Below are 24,101 nucleotides of genomic sequence, written 5' to 3'. Positions count from 1 at the left end.
GGAAGCTCCCGTCGTGCCCCGCGGCCCGGAAGCGGAAGCGCGGCGGGGCTGGAGCCGGCGGCGGGCAGATGGCGGAGTGCGGGCCGCAGCCCCCTGGGGGTGGCAGCGGGGCTGCGGGGGCGCCGAGCCGGCACGAGAAGAGCCTGGGGTTGCTGACCACCAAGTTCGTGTCGCTGCTGCAGGAGGCCAAGGACGGCGTGCTCGACCTCAAGCTGGTGCGGGGGCTGCTGGCGGGTGGCGAGGGGCCCGCCGCGGGCCAGGGCCCTTCTGCTGAGCCAGCGGCGCTCCGGCGGGCCCGGCGCTCCGGGGGCTGAGCCGGGTTTTGAGGGGGAAATCGGGGTAGGGCAGCCCGGTGCGGCAGGCGGAGGGAGAACGGGGTCTGCCGGGGTGCGGCAGAGCTGACAGCCGCGCCAGGGGCGTGCGGAGGGGGTTCCGCACCTGCTGCCCCCGCTGCCTCCTTCTCGGCGGCGCTCCCCGCTCCGTCGGCCTGTCCTAGCCGCTCCGGTGACTCGCGGAGGGAGGAGGCAGCGGACCTTGCCTGACCTTGCAGGCGCTTGTGCGCTTCAGTGGGAGCTCCGTTTGGCCGTCTCGTTCTCTTCTGCGTTCTTGCCCCACACCAAGGTGCTACCCGATCACCCACACTGTAACGATCCAGCCCTATAAAGCCTCCGAGACCTATAGAAACAGACACCTACAGAAACTGTTCCTCCCTGCTGTGCTTTGCACCACGGCATACAGCAGGAAGGGGAGTGTGGTCAGATTCATATCCCTTAAAGGTCGTCCTTAATGCCTTTATCCTGTGGAGAAGTGCCATGTGGACGTGCCTTGCTTCTGCATTTTGGAGGTTTTCACCTAGAGGAAGTAACTTTGTCTTTGTGGCATGTATGGTACTTAAACCTAGGCCTTTTCTATAGGTGAAGCTCCTTTTCTGTGGTTTATGTAAATACTTCTTACGTGAGTGCGCATGTGCTTGGACTCTTCACAGGCAGCAGATGAGTGCCAGAAAGCTGTGAAGACACAAGGGCTGGTGGAGTCTCCTGGCAGTAGACTTCTGTCCTCTCCTGTGCCAAAGGGTTGTCTATTTGGATTTGGGCAATATTTTCCTGTTTAAAACGTCCATTAAGTGGATTGGTATTGGTTAGTGTGATTTGATCAGTTATGCGGTGTAGGGTCTCTGAAGTCCCAGTCTGTTACTGTTAGGTAAGAGGGAACGTCGTTGCTGTGCTGACCCGCTCTGTATGGTGCTGCTGACATTGTTGGGCCTGGCTGTGCCCACACATGAGTGCAGCACGTGTTAGCCAGTGCTAGGCTGCTGTGTGGTAGTGGGAGCAGGTGTATCGGTGCAGTCCGGTGTGTCCAGGAACCTGAGGGGAGGAGAGTCCTGTGAGCAACATAGGGAAGACCCAGGGCTGCTCAGGAGCTCCTGCCGTACTGCTGTGCTTACTCTCCTCCTGGCTTTGTGTCTTTCAGAGGACTCCGCCTCTTGAAAAGGTGTTGATTCTCTGTCAAGTGGCATCAGATCAGATTTAGAAAAGGCCTTTTGTATGTCGGCTTTGCTAAATTGTCAGTTGTGCAGACAGCTCTCTGCATTCCTCTTCTTGTCTCCACCTCTTTTACCTGGAAGGACCACCAAATTTTTAGGCTGCTGAACTAGTGTCTTCTAGCACTGCTTTGCTGCTGAGGAATGGTGATTTTCTGACCCACCATGACCAGGATGGCTGGAATTTGTTTTGTCCATAGTGGGGAGGTTGTGGGGTAAGAAAAGGAATGAAGGGTCAGTGGCTTCTTCTCATGGTCATGGTGACGTTGAGAACATGGCTTTGTAATTTGAGGCGCTGGAGCAAGAGAGGTATGAGATGGCAAGCACAGTGTTTGGCCAGGAGTTAATCTTGACAGGCAGGAAGGAGTGAAACATGACTGAGAGTTTGGAGTGAAGTGTCTAACCTTTTTGCAGGCTGCGGATACCTTGGCTGTGCGACAGAAGCGACGGATCTACGATATCACAAATGTCCTGGAAGGCATCGGGTTGATTGAGAAGAAATCCAAGAACAGTATCCAGTGGAAGTGAGTGACAGAGAAGGTCTAAATCGTTCACAGGTCCCTTCTAGTCCAGGTCTAAGTTACACTGGGATCAAAATACCCTGCTCAGAGCAAGGTTCCTCAGTGGTCTGGGCATGCTTGTACTTTCCTCTCAGCTGGGCCATGCTGATGGTAGTAATGAGGAAAGCCAAAGTACATGTGGCATGTCTGTTTTACAGCGGAGTTGTTATTTTGGTACAAGGTAAGTATCTGCAGTGCCTTGGGCTAGAAAAGATGCCTGTCATGGCAGGGGGTGGGGGAGGACTCTGCCAGTCTGCGCAATATAGGAAGATGTACCAAACCTTGCTGTGCTGGAAGGTGGGGATGTAGAGTGGGTACAGATGAGGTTTTTTGGGTGATCTGGCCTTGATCTATGACAGAGGTAGCAGTAAGGGAGATGGCAACCTCTCTGAGAGGTTGGGGCTGGTCTGGGTGCCTCCAGAGGCTGATGCATGTCACTCCTTTTTACTTTGCTCAGAGGGGTGGGTCCTGGCTGCAACACACGTGAAATAGCTCATAAACTTATCGAGTTGAAGGCAGATATAGAGGACCTGGAGCAGCGGGAGCAGGAGCTGGAGCAGCAGAAGATGTGGGTTCAGCAGAGCATCAAAAACGTTACAGAAGACATGCAGAACAGTCGATATCCTTTGTGTGAACTGATTACACTCTCTCTGTGTTTGCTTGCTGGGCTGGAAAGCAGAGCTCTGAGGGCTGGGTTGGTGCTGCCCTACTTGGGGCAGAGGAGTGGTGGTGGTGGTGGTGACCTGTTGTTGCTGGAGGATCTGCCCTAAAGGGTCAGGAGGCAGGCTTTGAAACTAGGGTAACTCTGTCTAGCCTGGGAACCAGCTTTCTTTGCAGTGCATGGCTTCTTGTTTGTCTTTTTGAAGTAAAAAAACCTGTGATGTTTACCAAGGTGAGAAAAGTGTTTCCCTCAGTGTCACAGGTGCCACTTATTTGAGTGCAGGGCCGCTCTTGTGGCTTGCCTGTCTTAGGATGTCAGCTCTGACAAGTATGTAGCTTGCAGACCCCGCCTGCAAACCGCTTTGGTGTGGCATGGAGAGCCTTCTGGGAATAGCGTTTCTTGCACTCAGGAAGGAAATGCCAGGTGCCCTTTGAGTTCTCCTTCTGTGCAGGAAGCTGCAGCCTTTCTCCTTAACCTTGAAAACATTAGCATATGTGACGCATGAAGATATCTGCAAATGCTTCACAGGTGAGAAAATGGTGCTCTGTTGTAAAGATGTAACGCTGCAGTGCTATCAGTCTGTCCCAGCTGCTCTCCTTTCTCCAGGAGAGAGGAGGCAGCAGATCGCAGGCCACCCAACAGCATCAAGTTAAATGTAGCTCTGATGCCATCCTGGGTTTGTGTACCACTGAGTCGTAGCTTTCTTGTCACCATCAGAGGAGGCAGGCAGTTTCTTGTGTTTAAAGGAATAGAGCTGCTGTTCCTAAGGAAGTCTTTTTGCTCGGTGTCACTATGTGGGTGTTTGTGTGTTTTGTTAGAAGCCCTTGATTTTAAGGGCTTGGGTGGAGAATGTTCTAATAATGAGAAAATTTTATTGCATGGTATAAAGTCTGGGTGTAAGCAGGAAAAGAGTATAAAAAGCAGTCCCTCAGCTGCATCATGCCCTCTACCAGTAAGAATGCAGGAGGTAGAGAGGAGCAGGACAGAAGGGAGTATGCCATTTGCTGTGACCTCACTCCCTAGTGTACTGCCCTCCTAAAGCTGTGAGGTGCCTGTATAAGAAGCCGTATGTTCTGTCTGTGGGGCAAAAGTGAAGAAAACCCACAGGACTCTCTAGTTTCTTCTCTATTGCCAATTTTAATGATAGTTGTAGGACAAAAAAAAAAAAAAATCCCCAGTGGCCAGCCTGCAATACAGCAGCCTGCAGTATGTAAACTGTTCTCAGCTGTAGCAGTGTGGAGCTGCAGCTCCTTTCTGCTTCGGTGGACACCTACCCCTCCTGACCCCAGGCAACCTGCATCTGCTTGCTTGCAGCAAAGGTTGGAGCTACGTATCCTGACCTCCCCCAGTCATGCGTAATCTCACCCGTGTTTGATTCTTCCCTTGCCTCTCCCAAGCGCTCTTCTCACCCTACACTTCATCAGCTTTTCTATTTTTCATCTTTGTCTTTGTGGGCTTTTCTTGTTCACCAGACTTTATGCTGCTCAAGTTCCTGCTGGTAACTTATGCATCACCTCTGCTTTACTGTTTCTTCTGATTTAAGCTAGCACTTTGGGGATTGTGTTTTAGTTTGACAGTGCTTGGGGCCAGATAACTCATAACAGTGTGGAAGAGTTTACTGGAGACCAGCAGACAGCTTATTGCTTGCTTGGTTGATTGCTTTGCATTTTATTGCACCTGTTTTTTGTAAACTGGTTTGCGTCTGAAGTCAGACGTCACCAAAATGTACAAAAACTAGATTTTACTGAGGGCAGATCTTGAATCCCTTCTAGAACAGAGGCTTGATCCATATTTTTCCATTGTCTGTTGAGTTTTCTTGTATGAATATGCCTTATGTCACAATTTTTTCCTCTCCTGAGCATCTGAGCCTTGCAGCAGTTCTTTGTTGGACCTTGTTTGTTTTTGAACTGTGTTTTTTGAGCAGGCTGAATTTCAGCTCCCGGTTTTTCTGATTAACTGCTATTGAACTTGTTTTCTCAAAGTGAGTTAAAGCTTAGAGATTTCTATGCTTGGACTCTTATCAAATATGGATTCATTATTTGGATTAAAAAAGAATAAGAACATGTTATTTTTTAGTGACTGGGAAACATAATTTTCCTGTCTGTTGCTGTGATGCGTTTTGCATTTGCAGAATCAAAAAGGAAGTGGAAACACTGTACAGTGCTTTGTAAAAGTACTGGGATTGTAGCTATCAAAGGAGATAGAAACACAGCACCTGTATTTGAAACAAACCTGGTCTTAATGCTCGAGCTTGTGTCTTTGAGCTTTATTAAGCATTTTTAATGTTTCTTAACAATATATTCCTTAGGTGTAGATTTGTTAAAGGAATCCCATTTTATTGGCAAATCCTGTGATATTTTTAATCCCTGTACCTTTTGCTGATCTGACCTTCAATTGCCTGCCTGAAATTAAGGGATGGGCTCTTCAGCTGTCCACTCCCATTGCTCCGGGCATCTTCTGTGTTAATTGTCAGGTGACACTTAATGCAGAATACCAGTGAAGTGTGAATACTAACCACCCTAAAGTTTAAACATTCATAGTGAAAGCTGCTAACTGCTCAGTCTGAGTATGTCTGATGTTCACAGTGTTGGTATTTCTCTGTTCACATTTCTTTAAACCCGGATATGGGCTGGAAGCTGCTTGCTTCTGACTGCTATGTTATTAGGAGCACAGGTTTTAAGGAGCTGCAGAATGTGAAAGGGAAGCTGGCTCCCAGCCCTGTGTGTGCAGGGTCCAATGCAACTAACGCTAGGCAGCTCTCCTGCCAGTATAGACTGGGGTGTGTTCGTTTCAGGTATTAGTGCTCCAGCATGAGGTTGCCATGCTGTTGGCAGCCTAGCTCCCAAGCCATTTGACACCACCTCCCTGCTGGCAGTGCAGCTCTGAGTTGTGTGCTCTTTAGTTTACTATTCACATCTAAAAACCTGTGACAACACCACGAAGGATCCCTTAGGACTTAGATGTTCTTGAATGAATTTAAGCCCTTCTGAGGAAAAGAAAGGTTAGTCCCATTAAGTATGCTGCTAAGAAACTTTAGGGTTGCTTTGTGAGAAACTTTGCAGGTTCATTGTGCCTTAGGCAGTTGACACATTGGGAGCTGTATGATACGCTCAGCAGCTCGTGTGTAAATAGCAGTCCTCAAGGGAAGGGAGAGCAGGAGATAAGGGAGCTTTTGAGGAGGGGCTCTTTGTCAGTGCTTAATTATTGTCAGAGCAGTTTGTGCCCACTGAGTGCTGACCAGTCTGTTTTCACAGGAGATACCCTCCTTGCCATACGAGCCCCATCAGGCACACGTTTGGAGGTTCCCATCCCTGAGGTGAGTGATAAATGCATGGCAGGATGCAGGAGTGTGCGTGTTGGGGTGGGGGTTGCTGCTGGATTGATCAGTCGGAGGATTGACGGAGTTGGAGGAACTGGCAACCCAAGGAGGGCTCCAGATACTCCAGATACTGCCGGGAAACTATTGTTTGGAAGTATGTGAGCAATTGCAGGAGCGCCAGGGGAGAGGATAGTCCCGGGCATGAGGGCAGTTGTATGTGGAACAGTGCTGACCTGTCTGGACAGCTTGTCTTGCCTCTGGAAAATTCCTGTTCTGTTTGAAAAGGGCTTTTAATGTACGGTTGTGTTTTGTTTTTGACTTTTTCTCAGGGCCTAAATGGGCAGAAGAAATATCAAATCCATCTGAAGAGCACAAGTGGCCCCATTGATGTTCTCTTAGTAAACAAAGATGCTTGGAGCTCTCCTCCTGTCGTACTACCTGTCCCTCCCCCTGAAGACCTCATTCAGTGCCAGGCAGTTGCACCCTCAAAACCACAGCTACCACCGCTTGCCCACTTCCAGGAGGCATCCGTTCCCAGCAGCACCCAGCCCTCTACACCGACACCCACCAGCACTCAGGACCATAGCCCTCCCACACAGAAAGCTGCAAGCACAGGTGAGAGGGAGGCTACAGGAGGCAGAAACAGGATGGTGGCTGACAAAGGAGAATACGTTCCTTGGCCTGGCTGAGGCTGGCACTGCTGGTTGTGCAGCACTGTCAGCTCCCAGCAAAAGGGGGCACCTCTGCCTTTGCTGCAGTGAGCCTTTCCTTTTGTCTTGGTTAGTGGGACTGGCCTGTGTTAATGGAAATAAGACACTTGGATTGAGGGGGTAGTGCCAGCCTGTAGGAGCGGTGGGGGGGAGAGGTTGATCCTGCAGATTGATTGTTTTACTGTGAAAGCGTCGTTTCAAATCTCGAGTTCAACTTTCAGTTTTAAAAAAGACTGTCAAAAATACTAGATTAGGTTAATTGTAGCTTTGTCCAGCTAAATTTTGAAAGCCTCCAGCAGTGGAGATCCCCAGCTTCCTTGGTGAGCTCTTCCAGGGCTGCAGCACCCTCTCAGAGAATTCAGTTTTCCTGATGTCTGGATCCTTTGAGCTGCATCTTGTGCCTGCTGTGCACATTGCGTTGTTTGTCACCACTGAGGTCTTAATTTTTGTAACTGCCTTTCAGGTAGCTGCAACCTGCTGTTAGATTGCGCTTAGACTTCTCTCTGCCTGACTGAACAAGCCCAGCTCCCTTCACCCCTCCTTGTAGGCCATGTGCCTCAGACTCCTGGCCAGCTTGGTAGCCTTCAGCTGGATCTTCTCCACATCTTTCTTGGGCTGGTGGATGGCCAAAGCTGAACACAGTATTCCAAGTGCAGCCTCAGCCCCAAGCAGGAGGATAGTAACTTCCCTCAGTGTGGTGGCCATGCTTCTCCTGGTGTAGCTTGCTACCTGGCTTGTGTTAATTGCTGTGGGAGCATGTTCTTGGCTTATGCGCAGCCTGGCACCACCAAGACTGCTCTCCAGCAGAACTTGCAGCAGGACCTGGGAGCATTTGCTGGGTGAAAGCAAGAAGCCTCCTTCCTAAGCAGCTGTCTGTGCTTGGCCAGCATCGCCAGTGAGGGCTGAGTCTGTGCTGCAGCTTCTTGCTTTGGGGCTGGTGGGAGATTACATTCCTTCATGTGTCTGTGGCTCTTTCCAGAATGCGGTGTCCCAGCGGCAGAATCCAAGAGCAGCAGCAACTTTGATCCCCTCGGTGATGCGTCTGCATCAGGCGGCCAGGCGGCCGGGTTAGATACCCAGCCGCTGCAGTCCTCTGCCTCGCTGGACAGCAGCTCCGTCCCACCCAGCCCCTCTACCTCCTTCGAGCCGATCAAGCCTGATCCCACAGGAAGTGAGTATGCACCCTCGTGTCATTTGCTGCTCCAAAAGCAAGCAGGCTGCTGAGCCTAGAGAAAGGAGCTGAACTCTGTTTTGCCTTTGCTGTCAGCCAGACTCTGTAAGGGATGAGTAGGCATTTCCCTCTGAGGGTGCTGGGGAGCCTGGGGAGAAGGTGACTGTGTCATGTCTAGTGTCCTGCCACTTCCTGTGATGTCAGTACTAGACAATCTGTGAGGGACACTTGCGTGACACGTCTCTGCAGTTACATGTAGAATTATTCCCTTTCAGTCCCTTCCGTAGTGCAGGCTCCAATTTTTGAGACTGCACAAAGCTATAGAATTTCCATTTGTCACCGAAAGCACCTTTGTAACTCATGGGGAGTTTTCCTTTAGTAGGGGAGCTCTTGTCTGTTTCCCTTCTTTACTTGGGAATATTTTATCTATCTTTAGTGATCTTGTGGCCTTAATGATCTTGCAGTGTATATTTGGGGAGCTCATTATTGTGCTTGGTGAGGTGAAACAGGCTTTAAAAAAGGAACATTTGAGCTTTATTCCAGGAAATGGCAGGCTGGCCCAAGGACAGAAAAGCATCTTCTAGGCAAGGCACACCACTTTAATGTTTTGAAGCCTACCTTCACTGCAGAAACACTCTAGGTTAGAGGGTAAGAGGAAATCTTATTCAGATGTAGCTCACGCAGTGCTTTTTTCAGGCTTGTGTTTGCTAGCATGTCTGAGAGAAGCATGAACTGTCTGTCTTCATCTTGGAGTAATCTTGATTGTGGAACTATGCCTTTGATGTGTATATAGTTTACCACATCGCAGTGGGCCTGTGCTGACTCTCTGAAGGCATGCCCTCATCCTACAGAAGATACATCGAGGAGTACGGGAGCTGACACTGTGAGGCTTACATACAGGCAATTACTGTAGAGCTGCTGACCGATAATGTTCATGTCCCGAGGCTCCTACAGATTTATTTTAAAGCAGTTGAGCTTAAGTTTCCTATTGCTTACCCTTTCAGCAGAAATATGTGACATGGCGTGTGGGAGCAGAGTTTCTGGATGGGATTGGATGGTTTGGGTGTGTAAGGAGTACAGTAGGATAGTAGGTGATTATACTGTAAAGCATGTCAAACTCTTCATGTAACGGTGCAAACCATTTGGTTTGTTGTATTTGCAGTACTGGAACTTCCCAAAGAGCTGTCAGACATGTTTGATCCAACGAGAGGTATGTTCAACCCTCACCATGGCTTTGTTCTGTGCCCATCTACCCACAGAAATGGGACAGTTTGTTTTATTCACTCCCTTTTGGGTTATTTTGGGGATGTGGTTTTGTAAGGTTCTTGTGTTTGTTGGTGGCTGCTGCTTGTCTGCTTTTAGCTAGGCACTCTTAAATACCAGTTTCTGTATGTATTTTTCTGTCATTGTGTTGCTAGCAAGCTCTGTTAGAGTTTGCCCTGTAGTGTGCAGATGAGGGCTTTCCTGTCCACCTGCCAACGCTAATCTGTGCTCTGGCTTCCCATGCCCCTTCTCCAACTTGTCTGCACCATGTAAAAGAAAACACCCTGTTAGTCTTGTTTCAGCTGTAGCCTGCCCCCAAGGCCAATCCAAGCAAATAATCAGGGGAGATAGTCTCTCTTCAAGATATCCCTCAGTGGATTTGGTGGTGCTAGTTAGTAGTTTTGGAACAATAGGGAAGGGGGTGCTGTTACTTGTGTCAAGAGTTCTGCCTCTGCCCAAGGAATGTCTGGGTGTCACTGCCTAATGGTGGGACGAACTCCGGGCAGGAGAGGTGGATGAATTTGGTCTAACATAAGCCTAAACTGGGAAACTCTTTTTATCTGCACATTTATTTCCCTTCAGTGCTGGTGGAATACTTTCTAGCCCCACAGCTAGGCAGAGCTGAGTACACACACAAGCACTTTTGTAGTGGTGATGATACATACAACAGCAGCCTCCCTAGTTCTGTGCTCTAGCAGGTGCTTTGTGAAAGCGTTGCTTTTGTGTGAAAACCCCGCAGTCCAAATGCACATGCGTGAGCCTCTGGTCTGTGTGCTAGGAGCCCTGGGCCCCGCAGTCAGCCTGGAGAACACCTTTCCTCCTTGTGCAGCACTTGCTGCTGTAGGGTGAGGTCTTGGTAATGACTGAGTACACCTGAAGAGTAAATTTGACTTCACAATGCAAGACAAACTCCTGCGAGACCCCAGCCTGTGCAGAAGATCTAGCTTAACCCAAACTAACTGTACTATGTGACCATGTGGGCACTATTAAAAAGAAGATGTTTGTCTACGGTAATGTATGTTGTTTTATGAAGTATTCTTCCGAATTTGGAGGGGGAAGATAAAGATCCAAGAGTGAAGGACAAAACAGAGATGACAGCCACAGAGGCAAAGCTCAGGACTGGTTAAAAGCAACACTGCAGAGCTCAGAGAAATGGGCCTTGCAGCATGTTCCATGCAGCCTCTCTCATCCCTGTGTGATCCCAGTAATTTTGCCCTGGCACTGGCAGCTGCTTTAAGGGTATGCAGTTTAAGCTGCAAACGCCTGGAGTACTGCCTTAATGTTTTGTATTGGAATTACTTTTTCTGCATGGTTTTCTCTCTCTTTTAAATGCGTGCTTAATAACTGCTTGTTTTAAACTTGGAAAAAAACTAAATTTTGTCACATACATACACCCCCTCCCTGCTGTATTACCAGCCCTGATCTAAGAATGCAGGTCCTGCATTTAATTACAATTTATTGAAGCTGGTATCAGTCCTGTCTAGTTGCTTAGTGTTGAAATACTCCCACCTCGTGGCACTGAGTTAGACTTGTAGGTTCCTGTCCTCTGGGAAATAGCCTGCTGTGGATAAGTGTCTTGAAAATGAGCTTATGGGAGTTCCTTTTATGAAAGCTTATTTCAAGTGTGGGTGTTACGTTGTCAGTACAATTAGACTGAGTTAGTTACTCACTCTGTTAACTTGGTAAAGGGAGAGAGGCACTCAGAAAGTTTGTTTCAGACGCTTAGTTTCTTAAAGAAACTAAGTTTCTTTCTTAAAGAAACCAGATTGATTTGCATGTGTGTTGTCTGGGTGTTTCTCTGTCTACCCTTCCGGTGCCTTGTCAACCCACTAGCCAAGAATAACAATGCTGGAGGAAGGGATGATTTTTTGGAGATAATTTTTTTACAGTTTTTTGTGGGCAGTAGAAGGGAGAGGAGAGTTAATGGCCCATTAAGGAAAGATATGCAGAGCTCCTATGTTCATTCTGTTTGGCAGCAGACAGACAGCGAATCTGCCAGGATACACGGCTGGATTAGCTGCAGCATAGCAGTGGGCCAAGGGGAGCAAATTAGGGGGACAAAGGACACAAATCTGGAGGAAACTAGAGGCTCATTAGTTCTGCTGCTTCTGGAACTGCTTGTTTGTTTTTTATTTTTTTCCCCCACCCTTAGCAAAGTTGGTGGGTAACTGAGGACTGTGAATATGTCAGGCTTTACCAGCTCAGTTTCTGGTGCATGTTGAAGAATTTCCTTTGGAGGAGCTCGGGGCACCAGCTTGCATGCCAGTGCTGGGGTAAGGCACTTGAAGGACACTGTCATCCAGTTGAGCGAAAGCAGTCAGAAACCTCCTGCAGAATTTTTTGATGTAGCTTGAATTGTCTTGACACAGATTTCCCTTTGCCCGCAGCAGGAGGCCCAAGCCTCTGTTTGGCACTGCCAGCTGTGCACGCTGTGCCTGAGCTAGAGGAGGGGGAACAAGGGTGAGGGGCACCCTGGGAGGGGTGGGGAACTACACAGGAGCAGGCCAGGAAAGCAGAGCATGTTGCTTAACCATGCTTGTCTGTTCCCCAGAATGTATGAACTCTGAGCTGCTGGAAGAGCTGATGTCGTCTGAAGGTGAGTCTCTGAGCCTCCCCCTCATGGGGTGGCCGTTCCAGGGGAGGAAGACCATGCTGCATGACTGTACCCAGCTGTCAGTCTTGCAGCTGCAGGCTCACCTGCGTCTTTTCTGGGCCCTGGACACAGACTCTGTTCTGAGTGTCCTGACAGTCCCCAAGAGAGGCGTGAGAACCAGGAGAGCCCGTCTCTTCCGTATCGCAAGGCTGACTTGAAGCAACCTCAAAGACTGCTACTCTGAGGTGGCCTCCTCGTGGCTCTGCAGCTCAGTGCCCATTGGCAGCTCTTGGGTTGGTGTGGGAGTGCTGAGGTTTGTAACCTGCTGTGGGCTTCTCTTTCCCCAGTGTTTGCTCCCTTGCTCCGCCTCTCCCCTCCACCTGGAGACCACGACTACATCTATAACCTGGATGAGAGCGAAGGCGTCTGTGACCTCTTCGATGTGCCTGTCCTCAACCTCTGACTTCTCAGTGCGGCTGTGCACCTTGCGATCACAGACTGTTTTGTAACTTTGGAAAGTGTCTATTTTTGGATTCCTTTTGTGCTAGAGCTCAATGAGTGAGTGATTCAAAGATGCTCTCATATGGACTCAGAACCAAGAGATGTGGACTTGCAGGTTGGGAGCCTCCCTGTAGCTGCTGCTTCTTCCTCTGTTGCACATGTGTGGTGCATGTGCAACTCGCCCTGCCGCATCTCTCTCTCTCCACTGGATCCTGGGCCTCACTTCAAAGGGTCTGTGTTTTGAGTGTTCCCAGTTCACCTGTAGAGTTTGCCCATGTGCCTCTCCGAGCTTCCTCAAATCTGCATGCCTTGTTTTTTCCTGCACTCCTAGAGGCACTTTGCACCTCCTAGGTACCAGCTGCTACAAGGAGCCCTAATATCGTGGTCAGTTCACAAGTCCGGAGGTAGTTAGCTAGATTTCTCAATGTGAGCAGTTCAGATTGGGGTAGTTATATTTCTGAATGACAATGAGGAAAAGAAAAGGAAAAAAAAAAAGGCACAAAGTGTCCATTTCTTCCAGTGACTCCAGACCAAGCTGGTACATTTTACAAGAAAACGCACTTTTTTTAGCCAGCTGTGCCTCCTAGTGGGACTCAGGAGTTGAGCGTTCCTAGTAGGACCCAGGAGCTCTGTCTTTCCCTGCTTGTGCATCAGCAGGAATGCTGATTATGCCTTCACCAGTCTGCCGATGCATGAGCCCAGGGGCTCCACTCCTTGTATAGCAGCTGTGCTGTCTCTACAGGGCTAAAGAAGAGGTGCCAGTATACTGGTGGGTTTTTTCCTAATTTTTATTTGTTTTTGCCTGAGTGAAGAGGTGTTTGAAAGGATGAGACTGTTCCAGCTGGTGCCTGTAAGGTACCCCAGGTACATCAGAGCCTGCTTATATTTGCAAATAGCTGTCTTCTCCAACCATTGCACTTGAGCCTTCAACTGTGTAAAAGGTGACCAAGCAGTAACAATTCAGTAGTACTTTGCCGTGACAAGTTATGTAGGTGTTGTCAGAATAGTGCGCTGCTTTCCCCCCCCCCCCCCTCCCCCCTCCTTTTTTCTTTCTTGGCATCTCCTCAGGATCAGGCTTTCTGTATATTTGAATTTGCTTCTCTAGTGTCTGTACCCATGCTCCCAATTCCTGATCCTGTGGCAGGTCTTTACCTAGTGTGATGCTTTCTCCGCATCATTTTTCCACAAGGTTTTCCTCATTGCTTTGGAATGGAACGTCTGCTGTTGGGTCCATTTTATGATTATCAGGTGGTACCAGTCTTGGACCCTGTGCAGTTTAGTTGGATAAAATGCCCTGATGGATTTGCGTTGTATTTTGCAAGCCCCAACTTTGGTTGTCAGTCAGATGATGTATTTGTGTCTTCAGTTTTGCACATCTTCCTGCCAATGTGGTAGCAGCAGCTGTCCTGCCGTCCCTGCTGCACAAACTGCCGCAGAGGGGGCCAGGCCAGACGCATGGCTGGCTGTTGCAGAAAGGTAGCTTGCAGCCATCCACTCAACCAGCTGACATTTAACTTCTCCGCTTAGCTGCTCACTGCCTGTGAACCACACAACCAGCTGGAGCACCAGCAATAAGGGATGTGAAGTCTTTAATTCTCGGAGCCTGCAGAGGTGAGCAGAGTATGCGCTTTGGGGCCTGTGTCCCCGAGGTGGCTCCGGGGGCCATCCTGTTCGGCGTGGGACTCCTCCAGAGAAGCTGTTCCTCTCTGCAGCCCTGAATCACCCATGTCCTCTTTGGGAAAAGCGTGAAGAATTCAGGAGGAAGAGCGGGATGCTCTAGTGTGACAGCAGGCAGCTGCTGCTGGCGAGACAGCCGTGGCGTGGGCCCCCACGGGGGTGAGCTTCCAGCCCGCACGCAGCCAGTCCCTGAGCCTGCTCTCTGCATGGGGCTGCCAGATCCCTCGGTCCCGTGTCAGCTGGGCTCCGTCGCTTTGGTGTAGCTTGAGCTCTTCATGTGCTGCCTGGCCCTCACCCTCCTTCCGCGTGTTCACGTTCCCACCCGTTAGATGACCTTTGGAATAGGATACCTAGAGAAAAATTTACAGTCGCAAATGAACTTTTGATTCATATATAAAGATTATTTTTATACTTTTTTTTGCAAGGAAAGAAAATGGCCTGTAATATTTGTACAGTGTTCTCTGACATGAATAAACAAAAACTTTCCAGAGTTTCCCGCCCCTGCCTGTCCTGCGCCGCCCCTCGACCGGACGGGCCCCCGCACAGCGCAGCGGCTCCTGCGCCCCCCCGGGACTGGGCCCGGCCCGAGGGAGGCCCCGGCCTCGCCGCGGAGGTGGGTCTCGCCGCCCGCGTCACCTCAGGTGAGGAGGCCGGGCCTGTTTGGGCTGCGGCCGGCACCTCCATCGAGGGTGGCGGTGGCGGCAGAGCCTCGGGCCGGCAGCGGGGCCCCTGCGGGAGGCGGCGGCGGCAGCGGCGGCAGCGGCGACCCGGAACTGCGGCGCGGCGGGGCGGGGAGCCGAGCGGTGCCGGTGCCGCCGCGGGGGCCATGCCGCCGCCCAAGGACGTGGTGAAGATCGCCATCCAGATGGTGGGAGCCATCCCGCAGCTCATCGAGCTCCAGCAGGTACTGCCCGGCACCCCCCAGCGCCACCCTGGCCCCCCGCCCCGGCTCATGGCCACCCTCTCGCTTGCAGACCAAGCCCCTGGCCTCGGTGCTCAAGGACGTCTGCGACGCGTGAGTACCGCGGTGAGGGCCGCCCGGGCCCGGCGGCGGCTGGCACTCGCCCTGCGGTGCTGTGACCGGCCGCCCATCGCCTCAGGTGGAGCCTGCCCAACGCCGAGCGCTACGCCCTGCAGTACGCGGACGGGCGGCAGACCTACATCACCGAGTCGGTGAGGCACCCCCCCAGCCCCCCCAGCCCTGCTGGCGTGCACTCGCTGGCTCACTGCTTCCTTGCCCCTTACAGAACCGCGGGGAGATTAAGAATGGGAGCATTTTGCAGCTGACCACCTCTCCGGTACATCCCTCCGTCCCCCCGTCTCCTTCTCCACCTCTCCTTCTCCACCGTGTGGTTGGTGGGATGTCCCCCGGCTGTGGGGTGATGCGGTGCTCCCGGCCCTCAGCCACTGCCTCGCTCGGTGATGTATAGCTCGTGATGGGTCCGCTCGGTGCCTCAGACCCAGCAGAAATAACACGGGGAGGAGACCTGTCCCAGCCTTCATTCTCCCTCAGCAGAGCCTGGGGGAGTTTGAAGAGAAACTAAACTATCCTGAGATGCTTTGGACGCGTGGGCCAACTCATCAGGCTTTCTTAGCGTCATGCCATCTTGACCTCCTTCCTCAGCTCCTCCTGGTCTCTGCTCTGGTGGCTCTGTCTCTTGGTTCAGCTCCTCACCTGGGCTGCTGTAGCCTAAGCCTCCTTCCAAAACCTGTGCTTAAGCTCTTCCAGCCTTCTCCGAGCTTCTCGCTGTCTTTCAATGAGCCCCTTTGGCTTGATTCTGTCCTTCCTGGTAGGACCAAGAAGCAGAGCGGTTGTACAGCGGGATCCAGAGCAACAACTTGGACGTGAAGACTGACTCACTGAAGAAGCTTGCAAGCCTCTCCCAAGATGTTACCTTTGCTCAGGAGTTCATCAACAGGAATGGCTTGAAACAAATCTTCTCTATTGTGGAAGAAGGGAATGAGTGAGTATCAGAAGAGGACCTTCCTGGTAGTTCTTGACTTTTCTTCTCCCTTGCTAATGCTGCATGAGCTCCATGGGCATTGGCATGGACTCTGTTCGTGTTCCTGGCTTGTCGATCCCTGTGCTGCGGCATGAAGGGCAGTGCCAGTGGCAGGGTGCTTGGCTCTGCAGGCTCCTTACTGGCAGGTAGGTGGTTGTGTCCCCCCATGCTGGCAGCCAGGGAAAGGTCCCTGTGGGTCTGTGGTCCTGACTCCACATGAATGTGCCTAGACATGAAACTCTCACCCCTTTGCTGGCTGGGTCATCTGCAGCCTCATGGGTTTTGCTACCAGGAAACCTCCTGCGATGACCTTAGCCTCTGCTGCTGCTCGTTCCTGCTACCCCAAACGATGCCTCTGCCCTGGGTTTTAGCTGTGAGAGGTCTGCAGGCAGATCAAGAAAACCCTGGTTGCCAAATACTAGTGCCTACTTGACTCTGTCAGGACGTGATGGTGCATCTCCTCTGAGCTCCTGTCTCACAGAGGGCAAGGAGCCTAAAACCAGGCAGCGTGGCGTGTGTTTCTTGGAAGTAGGGGGAGGGATTTGGGGTGGTTTGGCTTTCCTGAGGGCTTGACTGCAGTGATCTTTGTACTGTGGTAGCACAGCTTTACAGTAACTGTTGAACTTCCCCTGCCTCCACTTCCTGGAATGACTAAGCAAAAGCTCCATTTCTTACCCAAGGCTCTCTTTCCTTTCTTCTCCTGCTTGCTGCTCTCTCCGTCTCTAGCTATTTCTAAGGTACCCACCAACGTGCAAGTGTACTCCCATCTTACAGTTGGTGACTGGGGGGTATCTGGGGCCGTCCTCACTGCATTTACTTATCTGTTCTTCCAGTACAGGGGAGATGCTAGTGCACACCCTGAAGGCCTTCATGGAGCTGATGGAGCATGATTTTGTTTCCTGGGAGACCCTTAGTGCAGCCTTCATCAAGAAGGTAAGGGTCTTCTGCAGTCTCCGCAGCCTGTGCCCTTGGGATTCCTTGTTGCCCTCGTCACCCAGGCTCAGCCTGCCATGGATGGATGGTTTTGTGTCTCGTAGGTAGTGAGTTACGTAAATATGAACGCAGTGGATGCATCTATCCAGCAACTCTCCTTGTCCATCTTGGAGAACATGGTGCCTACCAGTCGCCTCCTCTTTGAGCTAGTCAAAAAAGAAGTGACGTTAGATCGTCTCCTTACCCACCTCCAGGTGTAAGTGGGGAGGCCAGAGCACTCTTCGGCTCTATCCCAAAGCCGGTGGGGATGAGGCAAGGGAGGCAATTTCTCCACATCGCTTCTGATTATCCCTGACACAATGTAGTATTGTCCCTTCCTAAACAACTCGTGGGTGGGCAGCCTGTCCTGTCCCCACTGCTGGGGGAGGGATGGACTGGCCTGGAAACCATCCCATTTCCAGGTCAGATTCTTTCATTCATGGCCTTTTCCATTCAGATATTTTAGTTCTTTAAGTGACCTGCCGTTTTTCTGGCATTGGTTCTTCCCTTTCCCTGGTGTATTTAGGAGCAGTAGTGTATTCCCTGCAACTTGGGGGTGATGGTGCTGTTCTGAACAGTCTGTTAAATCCCTCAGCTAAGGGGGGTTCTTTATTCCCTCATCTTTCTCATACCTCTGCATCTTTTCAGTTTGGAGGTTTTCCTTTCTAGAGAATGCAGAGGTTCATGCCCAGGGCTCCTTCCAGACAGTCCTGTCTGTTGCTCACCCTGGGTTTTCCTGCAGCTCCCAAACACTGCACGCATGGGTGCGTGCAGAGCAGTATCTGATCCATCCAGGGCTGCTCTGCAATCACAGCTGTGGGGGCCGTCTCCCCCGCCGGCCCTGCTGTCAGCAGCTGCTCACTCATGGCTCTGTCCTCCCTGGGTCTCCCAGCTCTGTGCAGTGGGGTCCAGCAGTGAAGTGGGGAGAGGACTCTGCTTTGGGGTGGGCAAGACCATCCTCAGAGCTGGTGACTGTCATCCTCCTCATACCCCTTCTGCAGGACAGATGCCCAGCTGCAGCTGAAGGCGATGGCCCTGCTCATTGCGCTGCTGCTGGCTGCGACTGATGCTGAGCGGCGGGTAAGGGGCTGTGCTCTGTAGGCAGGGCCGGGCGATGGCAGGGTGGGGGGTATTGCAGACCCCAGCTCCACAGTGTCCCTGTCACACAGGTGCTCTGCCAAGAAGCCTTTGCTGTCTCACACCCCTTGGAGGAGTTTCGGGGGGATGCAAGGTCTCAAATGGCAGGATAATTATCACAGCTGGTGGTGGCACAGTGACTGCGATGGCCCTGGCCGAGACCCAGCGTCTGGCATATCTGGGCCATCATGGCTGGGCCCCCCTGTGATGGGGTCTTGGGCAGCTGGGCCCTCCACTGTAGTGTTTGTGTTCTCTGGGATGGTGGGGCTGTGAGAGGTGCCCAGAGATGTTTAAAGTCAGCTTCCTCGCTCTGCCTCTTCTTGACTGCCGCAGCCTGGTGGGGCAGGATCTGTTTGAGCCTCTTTGGAGTGGGATAGTCCTGGCTGCCAGGGCAGTGGAAGCTAGGGGCAGGTCTCCTGCTCACCAGTGTCACTCTTGAGACTCCCTGTTCCTTTCTGTCCTCACCCTGCCTGTGGCTCAAAGCCAGGCATAGCAGGGAAGCGGGTCTGCAGAGGGAACACTGACTTTTTTGGTGATGTGCTGAGCTGGCAAACATCTCACTGCCTCTTCCGTTCCTAGGACATGATGGACTACCTGAGGGAGAAGAATATCAGACAGTTTATCCACAAGGTGAGGAGCCGGGGTGATGCAAGGGTCTGTTCTGCACTTCATCCTCTGTGCTTCCTCTCCTCCCCAGCCTTTGGTGACCACGCCTGACTGGGTGGCCTGCGTGCCCTGCACTCCTTCCTTGCCTCCTATGGTTGCTGCTGTGCTGGCACCCACATGCCCAGGGTTGTGCCCCTGGCTGCCTGCATTTCAGTGTACCCAGCTCTCACCCAGCCCCGAGGGGAGCTGCCCACTTCCTAACACCCCTGTGAGCAGCAGGACCTGCTGGGCTGGGGCTGTTGGGCCTGGGCTTGGAGGAACTGGGAGCAGCAGCCTGAGGGAACATCCTGACTCACGGTCTCCTGTAGAATATCATCCACAGCTCCGAGCCGCTGGGGGATGAGATGGCCCATTACTTGTATGTGCTGCAGTCTGTCAGCCTCAACCTGTGTGAGCGTCGCATGAGGACCTCCATGGATCCCTACTCACAGGTCTGGGCCCTCTCCTTGCAACTCTGCCCCCAGTCTCTTCTACCTGTGGAAGTAGAGGCGGGTGAAAGTTTGCCTTTGGGTGAACACAGCACATTTGATTTCATCATCAGTTTGTCCTGGGAGAACCTGCTTGCATGAGGCTCACCGGCATCCCCTCCTCTCTGCTTTCCCTCCAGGAACAGCGGGAGCTCCTCCAGTCACTGCGCCAAACTGCCTTTGAGTCGGAAGGTGAGGCGCCTGCCAGCAACTTCAGCACTGAGCGCCGGCGATCCCTGTGTGCCAAGGAGTTCCGCAAGCTGGGCTTCATGGTGAGTCCCCCCTGCAGCCCCTCCCCAGCTGCACGCTGGCTTTGCCACCCACCCTGGGCAGAACCTTCTGATGGTTCCCTAATCCTGGTGTCCCTGTGGACACTGATGGGCCACCATGCAGTACCTCCCTCCTGCTCCCTCGTCACTCCTGAACAACGAGTGCAGCCGAGCTGTTGGGTCTCAAAAGGCAAAATCCCATGGCTGCGTCGGGAGGACTCTGCTGCTTGGAGAAGAAAGCAGGAGCTGCTAAATCACATCTTTTTATGTCCTAGAACAACAGCAACCCAGCAGAGGACCTCCGCCATGCCCCACCGGGACTCCTTGCCCTCGACAACATGGTGTATTTCTCCAGGCACACCCCCAACGCCTATAGCAGGGTGCGTGCGCTCTGCCAGAGAACTCCCTGGCAGAGAGGTGCTGGTGGATCTCCACCTTCTTTCCCTTTCTCTGTTGCCTGTCCTTGGCCAAACCCAGGCAAGGATGTCCTTTCTGGGCAAGTGTCCTGCTGTTTCCCTGTTTCAGATGGAGCTGAGTCCTCCCTGTGTGTGGGAGCAGCCATTTGAGGCTGGTGGCACTAAGGGTCCCTGTAATTTGTAGTGTTTTGACCACAGATTGGCTTCCAGGCCTTGCTCATGTCTGAGCAGACTGGGGCAACTTGGGCAAAACCAGCCAGCGGCTGCAGAGCGTTGGCCATGCTCCAACCTGCTGTGCCTGTGATTAGCTCCCATGCTGCGGCATGGGAAGGGTGCAGCCAGAGCTGGTTTTTGGGGAGACTTTACTGCTTCTGTTTGGGATGGCTTAACCTGGGGGGACAGCTCGACTAGGAAGTTCAGGAGGAGCATGGAATGTCTGAGCCCTGCTGTTGGGGCAGCTGTCTGGGTCTGTGGCCCATGTAATGTGAGGCAACGACCCTCTCCTCCAGTTTGTCCTTGAGAACAGCAGCCGGGAAGACAAACATGAATGCCCCTTCGCTCGCAGCAGCATCCAGCTCACCCTGATCCTCTGTGAGATCCTGCACGTTGGAGAGCCGTGTATGTGTGCACCCCGGCTTGTCCTTGTCCCTGCCCTGCTGCCTGCCGGCTGGCAGGAACAAAACCACACTGCCAGGGTAGGGGGCTATGTACATGGGGCCACCAGGCCCTGGCGTGGCCAACGGCAGGGGAAGGGGAGGTAGGGCTGGACAGAAATCCCCTGGAAAAACTGGGAAGTCTGGCATCATCTGTCCTTCTCACCACAGGCTCGGAGGTGGCTCAGGCCTTTTACCCTATGTTCTTCGGGCAGGATCATTTCTTTGAAGAGCTCTTCTGCATCTGTATCCAGCTGGTGAATAAGACCTGGAAGGAGATGCGCGCTACCCAGGAGGACTTTGACAAGGTGTGAGGGGATGCTGTGGCCCCAGACGGCAGCTGGGGCCATGGGGCTGTGCGTAAATGCAAGGGCTCTGGGGGATGTCACCCGACTGGGGGTGACATCCTGGGCCCCGCAGGTGCTGCAGGTGGTGCGGGAGCAGATCACCAGGACCTTGTCCCTCAAGCCCACCTCCCTGGAGCTATTCAAGACCAGAGTGAATGCACTGAACTACAGCGAGATCCTGAAGCTGCGGCAAACAGAGCGGCTGCACCAGGAGGAGACGCTGGCTGTGCCCGTGCTGTGAGTGGGCTATGGGCAGGGGCCCAGGGCTGTGGTGGGAGATGCTGTGGGGCTGGGGAGGTCAGCAGGTGCCTGTTGAAGTGGCCGTGCTCCTCTTCTGCTGGCTTTCACCCCAGGGAGTTGCGCGAGAGGCTGAAGCCAGAGCTCCTGGAGCTGATCCGACAGCAGCGCCTGCTGCACCTCTGCGAAGGCACCCTCTTCCGCAAGATCAGCAGCCGCCGCAGGCAGGGTGAGTGCCAGCCCTCTGCTCCTGGCTGGGGGTCCCGGGCGGGGGTGCTGAGGCTTGTCCCCTCATCCCCTGCCACCGGGGAAGTTGAATGTAATCTGCAGGGAGCAGCACAGCACGCCCAGCTCTCTGGGTGGCTTGGGCTAACCCCGGGGTGGGACCAAATGCTGATGAGGGGGCAGCTCTGTCCTTGCAGGGAAGGGGACCTCAGCAGGGGGATGCTGAGCATTTCCCAATGGTCCCTCTGCCGCAGACAAGCTCTGGTACTGCCGCCTGTCACCCAACCACAAAGTGCTGCACTATGGGGACGTGGAGGAGGGGGTGCACTCTCCCCCCCATCGAGAGCCTGCCAGAGAAAAGTAAGTGATGGAGAGAATGAGAGGGTGAGAAGGAGGGAGGGGAGCCAGTGCCCACTGGTACCAGGGACTGAGAGCTGCGCGAGTTCAGGCTGGGGTGGGCTGGCTCTCCAAAGGGCACTGCAGGGTGGCTTGAGCCCACACCCCTTGCCCCCCAAGCTGCGGATGGCTGTGAGCCCCCACGCACAGGCTCTGCTGGGCTCTGAGCACCAGGGACCTGGGGGAGAGGAGAGGAGGGCAGCCACTCATAACTCCTCTGCTTGCCCCAGTTCCTGTGACAGACATGAAGATGCTGCTCGTGGGGAAGGAGTGTCCGCACACGAAGGAGAAGAGCTCCGGGAAGCAGAACAAGGTCAGCACTTCCCACTCTGCCTTGCACAGGGGGCCCAGCATGCTCCCCTCCCCAGCTGGTGATGGAGTTTGGTGGTAGGTGGGTGGTGGTGGATGCTTTTTGATGTGGCTTGAGACTGGAGACCTCTTAGGTCTTCTGGGGCACAGAGGAGGGGGCTGGGAGGCAGCTCCTGCTCTGAACCCTGCTGGGGCTGGAAGGAATCCCACTGAGAAGCCAGCTACCCCCTGTGCTGTCCCTGCAGGACGTCCTGGAGCTGGCCTTTTCCCTTGTGTATGATGTGGAGGAATACTGCCTCAGCTTTGTTGCCCCCACCCGGTATGAGGTGAGCTCCAAGGGCCCACTGGGGAGACAGGCTGCGGCCAGTTGTCCTTGCCAGGGGACAGGAGGCAGGGAAGGGAGTTGTGCCTGTGTGTGTCCCTGGGGTGGGAGCCACAGTGAGGGGAGGAGGGGCTGGCAGGGCTGGCACCAGGGACACCTGTGCTCTGCTTCCCCAGTTTTGCCTCTGGACGGATGGGCTGAACGTGCTCTTGGGCAAGGAGATGACAAGCGAGCGAACACAGACGGACCTCGATGTCCTGCTGTCCATGGAGCTCAAGCTGCGGCTCCTAGACCTGGAGAACATCAGCATCCCCGACACACCCCCTCCCATCCCAAAGCCCCCCAGCAACTTAAACTTCTGCTATGACTTCAGCCACGCAGAGCAGTGAGTTCCTCCCTGTGCCCTGTCCCCCTCTGTGCCCCCCCAAATCAAACCCCTTCCTCCAGGTTCTGTCCCTTGTCACCAGACCAAAGGGATGAGCCCAGGCACTGGCTGGGTGCTTGGGCATGTGCTGCCTGCACCTTGCCCACCCTGGGGAGAACTGCTTACCCTTCATTGCTTGTGTCCTGCCCTCCTGCGAGAGCACAGGGATGAGCCACCGAGCATTGGGCTCCTGTTTGAGGTGGCATGACCCAGCTGCTTTTCCCCCCCTGCCACTGGAAGGCCAGATGAAATACTTTCCAGAGAGCTGAACCCCTCTGTGGTGGCGCTTACCCTCCCCTACTGCAGCCAGGCTTTGGGCAGAGAGGGCATGAGTGCAGGCAGGAATAAAGGTACAGGCAGACCTGGGGCAGCTGGAGGTGGGTGCAGCACTACAAAGGTACGAATCTGCACTGTCTGACTCTCCCCACCAGTGTAGGGGATCTTTTCTGGTTAGGAAAGTGGTTAGAAAAAGGATAAAACACTCCTTTCCACTTGGTTTGGCAAGCAGACGGCATCTCCTGAGCACGGTGTGCCTGCCCAGCCAGGTACCTCTCACACTGAAACTTTTTTTGCTGAGCCCTGTGTGCTCCCAGTCCTGGAAGGGGGCTGTTTAGGGTACAAGCACCCTGTCCCCAGCACTCAGCTGGGCAGAGACTCGCTGCTACCGTTCCTGCAGTAAGAAAACAGACTCAGGTCTACCCGGCACTCGGCGTTGTGCCAGTCCTGGTGCCTTCCCCTGCCCTGGGTGGGTACTTGCACACTTCAGTCATGCTGCTGCACTACTGCACCATGACAAGCTACCTCCTCGCTGGCCCCCATGGCTCCCGCGCCGGTGCCCTGCACCTCCTTGTGCCTACAGCTTCTCCCAGGGGTGCTGCGGTAACAGCTGCAGCTGCAGGTTGCCAGGGCTCTGACTGTACCTCTGCCTCCCGCGCATTGGGACAATAAAACATTTGTGGAGAACTCGGGACCGTGTCCTTTCCAAAGGTTTGGGGAAGAGGTCGGGCTGACTGCGGGGCAAAAAAGGGCCAAAGTGGCAAAACTGGGATGGTGCTGCAGTGCTGCGGGAGTGTGAAGAAGCCTGGAGGGTGGCTGGTGGGAAGATTTTGTTCCTGCTCTTGAGGAGCAGGGATTGAGTCAAATCACCTCCGAGGAAGGTGGCCGTGGGGCTCCAGCCGAGGCTGTTCCCAGCTGGGAAGGCCTGGGGCTGCTGCCAGCGGTCCCGGTGACAAGTCGGCCAGGCTCAGCTCCTGCAAGCAGGCC

At 53.3% G+C, this 24,101-nt stretch overlaps 2 protein-coding genes across 2 annotated transcripts; both read left to right on the top strand.

Moving 5' to 3' along the window:
- Window positions 1-20: 20 nt before the first annotated feature.
- E2F4 (E2F transcription factor 4) lies at window positions 21-14,485 on the top strand. The gene is made up of 10 exons (XM_040615036.1): window positions 21-215; window positions 1,955-2,064; window positions 2,558-2,719; window positions 3,246-3,289; window positions 6,016-6,077; window positions 6,410-6,695; window positions 7,770-7,961; window positions 9,124-9,171; window positions 11,776-11,820; window positions 12,165-14,485. Exons 1-10 carry the CDS (start codon window positions 69-71, stop codon window positions 12,278-12,280), a joined length of 1,212 nt encoding a protein of 403 aa, XP_040470970.1. The 5' UTR covers window positions 21-68; the 3' UTR covers window positions 12,281-14,485.
- ELMO3 (engulfment and cell motility 3) lies at window positions 14,429-23,804 on the top strand. The gene is given in 21 exon segments (XM_040615027.1): window positions 14,429-14,899; window positions 14,970-15,010; window positions 15,096-15,168; window positions 15,243-15,293; window positions 15,790-15,959; window positions 16,832-16,931; window positions 17,036-17,187; window positions 17,972-18,050; window positions 18,687-18,737; window positions 19,082-19,204; window positions 19,381-19,512; window positions 19,785-19,889; window positions 20,435-20,543; window positions 20,750-20,886; window positions 20,999-21,162; window positions 21,279-21,391; window positions 21,642-21,718; window positions 21,720-21,747; window positions 22,014-22,096; window positions 22,338-22,418; window positions 22,591-23,804. Coding segments are annotated over 21 exon segments (2,553 nt in total). The 3' UTR covers window positions 22,804-23,804.
- Window positions 23,805-24,101: the final 297 nt, after the last annotated feature.

The sequence above is a fragment of the Falco naumanni genome, chromosome 15 (assembly GCF_017639655.2).
Source record: "Falco naumanni isolate bFalNau1 chromosome 15, bFalNau1.pat, whole genome shotgun sequence".
Lineage (NCBI taxonomy): Eukaryota > Metazoa > Chordata > Aves > Falconiformes > Falconidae > Falco > Falco naumanni.
This window is presented reverse-complemented; position numbering and strand designations above follow the sequence as displayed.

What these genes read in the sequence shown, in the direction of transcription:
- E2F4 (XM_040615036.1), top strand. Translation starts at nt 69, where the DNA reads ATGGCGGAGTGCGGGCCGCAGCCCCCTGGGGGTGGCAGCGGGGCTGCG. An exon ending in GCGTGCTCGACCTCAAGCTG is followed by an intron (nt 216 to 1,954) that starts GTGCGGGGGCTG and finishes ACCTTTTTGCAG; the next exon opens with GCTGCGGATACCTTGGCTGT. An exon ending in GAAGACATGCAGAACAGTCG is followed by an intron (nt 2,720 to 3,245) that starts ATATCCTTTGTG and finishes AACCTTGAAAAC; the next exon opens with ATTAGCATATGTGACGCATG.